Source organism: Anarrhichthys ocellatus, unplaced genomic scaffold (assembly GCF_004355925.1).
Source record: "Anarrhichthys ocellatus isolate YVR2014 unplaced genomic scaffold, GSC_Weel_1.0 scaffold7, whole genome shotgun sequence".
Classification (NCBI taxonomy): domain Eukaryota; kingdom Metazoa; phylum Chordata; class Actinopteri; order Perciformes; family Anarhichadidae; genus Anarrhichthys; species Anarrhichthys ocellatus.
Window position 1 is genome coordinate 6,421,872 of NW_022280037.1, and position 8,874 is coordinate 6,430,745.

Consider the following 8,874-nt stretch of genomic DNA (forward strand, 5'->3'; position numbering starts at 1 on the left):
CACACACACACACACACACACACACACACACACACACACACACACACACCTTGTGATTATAGCAATTTATAGATACGACATTACTGATTATCAAATAATAAATACATACCACGATCTGCCTTCTTCTTAATGGCACAACCGCCCTTCTTCTTTGGAGAATTTGCGTGCAAGGTCCGCAGTCTGAATGGAGAGCAAAATGAAGCAGTGTTAGACGCCGACAATACTCTTCATCTTTTTGCATTAGACACAAGAATAACTGGATGTGCGGGGGTGCAACATGTCTGCCACCACATCACATATCGGAGAACATCAGAACAATAGACTAAAATACAACATCAACTGCAAGCGGGGATGCACATCGTGTTGCGACTGGAATACACTTTACAAAATCCAGATCGACTTAAATTAAAACGGCTATCGTCTGCAGAAGCAATGCAGAGATCCGTTTAGTGCAGAGAGCTACACAAGACTTGCTATTTAGCGTCGGTCCACGCTGCAGCCCGCATCTGCCCCTCACCTTTATCGACAAAACCATCTCCGGCGTGGCTGTGTCCTCCGCCTCCAGCGCGATCTGCAGGTCGAAGATGTAGTCGATGACGTGTTGCAGGATCTCCACCTGGCTGACCGACTTGTTCTGCGGGATGCTCGGCACCAGCTCCTTCAGCTTGGAGTAGCAGTCGTTCATGTCGCACAGGGCGCCCACCGGCTCCTCCAGACACGAGTGTTTATTCCGGTTGATGGCGAGACTCTGCTCCGAAATGCAGCACACGGCCTTGTAGCAGCTCCTCACCGAGCGGACGGGACTGATGGCTTTCATGATGAATACAGAAACAACAACAACAAGACTCGGCTTGACGATTAAGTGTGAGTTTTTGAAGGTTTTCCTCCTATTGGGGTCTTCTTTTATGGCTGTCCTGAAACGTTACAGTGCTCTGACAGCGACGTACGCTTAGGTCTTTATACACTAGGCGCTTGCTGACCGCCCCTTTCTCGCATCGTGCTCTGATTGGCCCTTGAAAGCAGCAAGCCAATTCTCATTGGCTGATATCACCTTGTGGAAGGGCTGGAAAGAATGAGGAAATTAGGGCTGGGATGCCTAGAGGGGATTGTCAATCAATTAGTCGCCTCTTCCAGGTGGTGCTATTTGTTTGAAATAGACAGAAAGAAGTTCTCAAAGTGGGGCACGTTACACGTTTTGAAGAATCTCCAGTAAAAAGAGGAATACTTTTAGTTTACAACAAGCCAACTGAACTATAGAAGCAACTGCAAGGAAAGATGGACGTTTTAATTCTAGATTTTACCACAGTTTCTGTCTCACTTTTATTAAAAGCTATAATTACAGACGAATACACGTCTCCTCAAATAAAGATACTTGAATGTTGGATAATCATGCATCATAGTTTTGCTGTAAATCCTTCATGAAGTTTGACTGCATGTCTGTCAAGACACTGAAAACACTTAATCAAAACTATATAGACAGTTATTATGATAGTCTCTTGTACAATAGGTGTTTAAGCAATGTGTGTGCTTGCTTTAGGACTCACTAAGTGCATCCACAAATAAAAATGTTGAAAATAGGATTTTTATATAATATAGGTAAAAGGTCAGAGGAAGGCCAGGTTCTTTTCTACATTAGTAAATTGCTAAGAACAGCTTATTGTGATGATTGGTCATTGGATGTGGATTTATTGACTGATTATTTATGTTTTGATAGTTTAAAGTCCGTCTCTTATAGCCCATATGCCTCAATGATGAACAATAATTTAACCAAAGAATTCAAGAATTCAACAAAGAATATTAAGGTGTGCTTAATCCGTGCAGTCACTTAAAAAACTGCTAAAATCAAACCCTCTTTTAAGGAGAAACAGCTTTATGAAAATTATATTTTAACAACTCCAAATGTTGCTCCGTTTTAGTTTACATCAAAGCACGTCCCGTTCTGCTCCTATTTGGGTCTTATTTTCCCCTTTTCTCACAATCCTGTTTTGTAGAGGAATGCAGGCCTGAGCCAGCTGTGTGTCCTATCCCAGCCCAGCTGTGTTGATCTAACGCGCCAGTCCCAGACATGCTGGCGCCAGCCTCCCGACGTCATCCATTCACCCCAACGCGCACTCCCCTTTGGCAGACGGCCCTCCCTCCCCCGTCCAGCACCAGAGGGGAGAGAAGCACAGGCGCTCAGAGATCCGATTGGATGACCGAGCCTGTCAGTCACGGACACAAATCCACGCCCCCACGCTTCCCTCCTCCCATATGCAGTTGTACTCAGAGAAAGTTTGAGGAAAACCTTTTTTAATTCTCCATAATTGTGCAATGATGAATACGCCAACATGGCCTGGAGACGAAGCTCGTGATGAAAAGTATCAGGAAAGCAGTCGACATGAGATCATAATTAAAGACAGGACAAACCCATGTCTAACTCTAAGCTGTGAAGTAATGTCATTTTGCTTGTACAGTAGTTAGAAAAAGTAGTTGCTCAACGGTCCGTGGGTGCCAGGATGTTGGCCTGTGTTCACCAAAACATTTTACAAACGTCTGACCAACTCTGAACTGAGCAACTATCAATTTTAGGTTAAATGGTAGGCTATTATAATTATGTCAAATTGTATATTATGTAACCTCACATGCAACAAAGAGTTGATTAAATAAAAGAGTTGATTAAATATAACACTATTTTAAGACGATGAGCAATTACACTATGCGTTGTTATCTTCATTTTGGGCACGGCTGGAGATATCCTCCCCATTATGCAGAGGTTTAAAACATGTTCAAGTCACTGTCTTTCTCCTGGCAATCAACCCCCCCCCCCCCACAACTGTTGACCCTGTATGATGAGTCACTCACTTTAGAGCAAACCACAATATTGAACCGTGAGACAGGACTTCAGTCCAGTGCTGTTCTAAAGATATATTATGCGAGCGGTGCAGAGTATCCAAACAAGACTTTGACCGTAAATATCTTTTTTAAAGATGTCAAGGGGAAGTCAAATATTGCAGTAAATTTCCCAGGTCTGGTGGGAAAATAATTGTTCATATATTTGCTGATTTAGCAAACTGGGCTTGATGGCAAATCAGTTTTGGGATTAAAGACCTCCATGTTGAGTCGACGCAAACATTATCCCATTTGATTTCGATGATCCAAAGAAAGCACCGCCCCTGATTCCCTAGTTATTTCTAGGAATAGGAGCTATTTCTAGGATATCAAAAATGCCAACAGAGTATTTTTCTCCCATGACAGAGCTTGTCTGCAGATTCCAGAGTTTTCAGTGCGTAAAATCTGTGTGAAACACCCACACAAACACACACACACACACACACACACACCCTGTCTCTCACTCTCGCTCTCTGTCTCTCTCTCTCACACACACACACACACACACACACACACACACACAGTAGTGTGTCTGGGCAAGGATCAGGTGCTTGTCGGAAAGGCCCCGGACACAATCGGGTCTCTCTTTCAATGGATGGGAGAATTCCGAGCCTGGCGTCAGTGAGTCTGCCTCTCTCCCCGCCCTCCCTCTCCCTCTCCCCGCTCCTCCGTGCAGCTGGACGCAGACAATCAAGCCATCAACAATCGCCATGCATAATTAGCAGCGCCCCTTCTCTCTCCTCTTCTAAGACTTCTCTCTCTCAATTAAATTTTCAATCCGGTGTATTTTATTGACAGCCAAATACTAAGGTAAAAAAAAAAATATATATATAATTCTCAGCCTCCACATCTGTTTCAACTCTATGACTGAATGTGTTTCCACAGGGTCTAGAGCTCACCTTTTCACTCATCTTTACCTCTCAACATAAACAAAGTGTCTCTTTCTACTTCTGGTAACAACAGAACAGAGTGTAGAGTAATGAGAGTCATCTTGTGAGATGAGACGGAAGGAGGGAGGGAAACCACCATACTGCCATGTGGAGAGGCAGTGTTGTATACAGAAGGGTATCTTTTTCATCCACAAGTGCAGGCCCATCTTGGCGGGGATAATTAAGTGGCAAGAAACACACTGAAACTTAATTCTTTGTATCCCTGGTGTGTGTCGTGCAGGATTCCTCCTCCTCCTCCTAGTCCTCCTCCTCTGCTCCCTGTTTTCACTCTGTCCTTCATCAAAGACGCTACAGTCTTCTCCGTCGGCTTTGAACAGCCTACAGATCCAGAAATTTTGTCACTAGTGACCCGGGCGGCGACATGACATTTAATGCACATTGTTGATTTGTACTGGTCACTTGGTATTTATCTTTGAGTCTCTTGTTCAAGCTTGTGCATAATGATATTGCCTAGTTTTTAGATGAGAGGATGCCCAATGTATTACAAAAGAAACTTGCCCACGCACTTCATTCATTGATTCATTCACTCAGCCAACATGGGCCCATTGTGGCTGTTAAGAAGCACTGCAAACTCTATACAACAGGATTGAGCGGCCTCTTATGTCTATGACACTGTGGCTGTTTGGTTAACACTCAAATATAAGGTATCTTGGTTGAGCCAGATCTAAAAACAGGTGTGATTGAATCCATTTCAAACATATGGGGATCTAACAGACCAAATCTGGTGCGGACAAAATCTAAACATAATACTTAAAAACATTGCTTTGTGACAACACATTTTTGACAGAAAGTCTCCATTATAATCTGTCGGGTTTGAAAGGTGTGGGTATGTATTTTTGCCAGACAAGGAACATTATAACAGAGATGCTCTAGTTGCATCATGGGAATTGTAGGATTTCTGGAACCAAGGAGTAAGAATCGCAGGTGTGAGCAAATGTCCGTTCCAACTGTATCTAAATACAATTTGGATGTGAACAGAAAGGGTGACCGAGACATCTGTATCTTTGTTTTGCGACTAATTAGTAATCACTTAAAATGTATGGTAGAGTAAACAAAAGCAATTTGTGGAAAAGAAGATGTTCCATTAAACACAGCCTGCTGTGATAATGGCGGTAATGGAAATTGGTAATGTGGTGCTTGGAGGTACAACGCACCTTAAACCATAATACAACAGAAGTCAGTGACATAAGGCAATAGTTTTACACCACTGGCGCTGTCCATTGCGAGAATTTTGGTGTTGTCATTATCATATTGTCAGGTGGCCCTGTTTATGTCCTTGGCGGTGAATTTTTTACAGTAATATGACCTCCATTTATTCCACACACAACTGAATTGCAGGTGGGACACAAGCCACAGAAGGCCATAAAGCCCATGGCCACTAAATAGGGCCAAAACAAGCCGACTGTAATGTTCAGTGTGGTGGGCCGAGAGGCTGCCAGCTGTTGGTCATACCATTGTTTTGTCGTCTTCATCGTCCCTGACTGGAACAGTCCGTTTATTCCGGCAGCCATCCAATGAAGATAAACATCTGGCTTTGTGTAAGCATAGTAAAGGCCAGACTCGCTGATCATGGGGCCAGTTGGTGTAGGTGATGGTGAACTGATTAGTCATAAAACCTTACATCATTCCTCTCAAACAACTTGGAACAGGTTAACAATCTGAATTGTAAATGATCACTTTTGATTATTTACTTATTCAGGAGAGACATTGCTGCCGATTTCAGCCTGCACAACAGACTGTCAAGCAGTCAGAGTGATTATTTACAGCCACTCAAGAGCTGACAGTGAACTTGCTGCTGTAGTCCTCCACTGGATGACCATTAATGGAAGCACTGCAAGCCCCAATTTTCTCCTTCTAAAAACCATTCCTGTTTTCAAACCAGCAAGTAAACACCAAAATGAGTGTCTGCAGTGTGCTAGTCATCTCCACCTTGCCAGGGAAGAGAGAGTCTGGTCCACATCCAGTCTTGATCTTTCAGTACGAAGCTACATCTTTAAGCCTTAACCCAAATCAAGACCATGCCACAATTTGCAGATGACTACCAGATGATAACCATGATAATTAAATACTCTTGAGTAATTGCTATTCTTACTGTTGTTTTGCGAGTGGGACATTTGTGGTGAATACACTCTAAACTCGCTCGAACTAGAAGTTTGACCTTGTAATTATGGACTGTTTGGGTCTTTTTTTTTTGTGAGACCCCACACAGAGCATGACTTGTACATAAACACACCAAAAGTGTTTGAGAGTAGGATCCAAATCCCTTCTTACACTTTCATGCCTCCAAATGAAGTCAATTTCGGATGCTAAACTGCTCTTGAAAATAATGCCGGGAGAAAATGTAAGTACTCAGACTGCAGCTTGATCAGTTGGTTTAATAAACACAAGCTAGATGGAGGAGAAGGCTGCAAGTTCCAGTGGAAGGAGACGACTGAAACGAAACAAAAGCAGTCCCAACATTTTTGACCAATTAGCCAACAACTGTGTATTGAGTTGCAGTGACAGGTTCAGCTGGCCAGCCTATGCTCATCGCGGTCATCGAGGCCCACTACAGCTATTCAATTTGTCCGCAGACCCCACACAACGTAAGTCCACACACGTGTCTTGGTGAGGAGACGACATGGGCCGCGGGAGCAAGATGGAGAGATACAAACAGGAAATTTGTATGGGTGATCAGGAAGCCCAATGAAGAGATCAAGCTGAGAGAGTTGAGGAACATTAGTGTGGGAAATGACTGCAGGATAAACTTGAGGGCGAGTGACAGAAAGGAGAAAGAGACAGAGAGAGTCTTTGTTCAAAGTCGTGTATACTATTCACACTAAGTATGACGGAAAATTCAGTGTGTAGTGCGTTCCAACTGCACTACACTACACTGCACTACTAGTACGTGGAGCTAGAAAGAAATGCCCGGATGTATACTAGATTAAAGAAGAAGTTCTGAGTACGAGACGTGAGCTTACTGGACATACACAACCACCCTAAAATGCACTGCGGCTCTTCAGATCGTTCAACGGGTGACTGCGAGGAAGATGCTTTAAATAATTAGCAGTTGGATAAAAGAATTACAAATGATGGCGAGTGGCGTTAAGGCACAGTTAGGAAGAAAAATGCGGGAGCTCACACATGTAATGTACTCTAGAAAAGACATTTAACTCTATATTCATCACTTTAATTTGCCTTGAAGTCGGACCAGTAACGTTTTGATCAATACAGTCATGTGATGCAGAGAAGACGTATTGCTTGAGTATACTTGAAAGTAAACAGTCTGTCTGCTGGTAATTGTTAATTTAGTAGGTAGTATGTAGTACATACTGATTGAGTACGTTAGTAGGCAGTATATTAGTATGCAATTTTGAGCACAGTCGGAGAGGGATTGAGAGAAAGAAAGACGTGGAGGAGGCTGACTACCACTGCTGCTGCAGGGGTTCAGCTGGTCAGGCTTCGCAGGGACACACAGACAGAGGCCATTAGGTCCCTGGTGGGTATCTCTGCACCTGTGTGTGTGTCTGTGTGTGTGTGTGTGTGTGTGTGTGTGTGTGTGTCATGTGTTTCTAGGTCAAGTGGGTCCCTGACATCTAAGATGCGCTGCAGCAGTGACTTTCTCCTTCTGTCACTGGCTTTGTATTCTTTTAACACTTCGTCTTTTGTCTGTCCCCACCCCCTATACACACACACACACACGCACACACACACACACAGACATGTACAATTATATGTAAGCATGAACACGATTGCGCACACACACACACACACACACACACACACTTGCCACTCCTCCTCATCTCTCTTGTCTCCTCCTTGTGCTGCTAATGAATTGAAACAGTGGGGACTAAGACATGATACACAGCAGATTCCCACCGCTCCCACTAACACACACACACACACACACACACACACACACACACACACACTTTCCTAATCTGGGTCAGTGGTGCCCCTCTTGGTCACCCCTGTAGGAGCCCTCCAGACAGAGGGGGCAGAGTGGGAGCAGAGAGGTCTGTGCTCTCAGTGACCTGATTAAAAGCTCTTACACAGACTACTGAGCTCCGTAACCAATCAAAAACAACACACTCCCTGGGCCTTGCCACTGGACTGTCGCTCACTCTGTCTGGCTGTCATACACTTGTCTGCTTATATGCCTCCTCCAGTTAGAGTGATTTATATTCTCATATTGTAAGTTTTCTGTTCACCCCCACCTCCCAAACACGAGCATAAACCCTCTTCCTCTGAAGTGGCTTTGTAATCATGCCGGTGTGACGGTTCACGGCAACATGTGATGGTCATAAGGCCTCAGGGAAAACAGACACTCTGCCAGCTTGTCAGCTATGCTTTGCCATATACAGCTGGGCTTTATGGAGCGCCTCTAAATCGGGTTTTGTGTGTGAAACCACATTTTTTTGTGTGTGAAAACACATCACGTTACTAATGTTGTAATGATCCAGTGTGGTTGTCTTTCGCGGTGGGAGTTTTTAAAACGTATTGCTCTTCTTGTTGTGTCCGTGAACCCTTTTAGGCCACGACCCAGAGTTTAAGAGACCATCAACCTTCTATGTGACCCATTGTACCTTAGTCATCGCTGTTGTTGCTGCTTATGAGTAGCTCTATGCAAAAAAAAATAAAAAATGCTTGAAAATGTATGTATTGTTGGTGAGAATATATGCTGAAGTAACATAATCATGAGTCACTCCTAACGAGAGTAACACTACCAGGAAATGCCTATATCTGTTTATCCTTGTCTGGTCTGTGTGTATTGTTTTATGGACACTTCCTGCTAACATTCTCTGGCTACTCTGTAATTTGCTGAAAATATCCTCCCACCACTAAGTTAAGAGTCTGGCCAAAGTGGAGGGTCAAAGCCACTCAAGATTTCTAAAAATGTTTCTTCCTCTAATTCCCCAGAATGGCCAAAAGAGGAATATTGTCTGTAGAGGCCAGTTCTGACAAACTGAAAGCACTTAGGTTTACTGTTATTTGTATGGCAGGACAGAAAAAAAGAGTAAAGACTCAGCAATTCAAACAAAACTAATACATATATGAAAAGGTATGTTAAAAGGTT

At 43.5% G+C, this 8,874-nt stretch overlaps 1 protein-coding gene across 1 annotated transcript in view; it reads right to left on the reverse strand.

Moving 5' to 3' along the window:
- Positions 1-2,772, reverse strand: part of id3 (inhibitor of DNA binding 3) — a 3,902-nt gene extending 1,130 nt beyond the window's left edge. The window contains exons 1-2 of the mRNA XM_031846985.1: positions 518-2,772; positions 110-180 (exon numbers count right to left, since the gene is read on the reverse strand). Of these exons, the coding sequence (XP_031702845.1) occupies positions 127-180; positions 518-817 (354 nt within the window). The 5' untranslated portion in view covers positions 818-2,772 and the 3' untranslated portion in view covers positions 110-126. The remainder of the gene's footprint in view (positions 1-109; positions 181-517) is intronic.
- Positions 2,773-8,874: the final 6,102 nt, after the last annotated feature.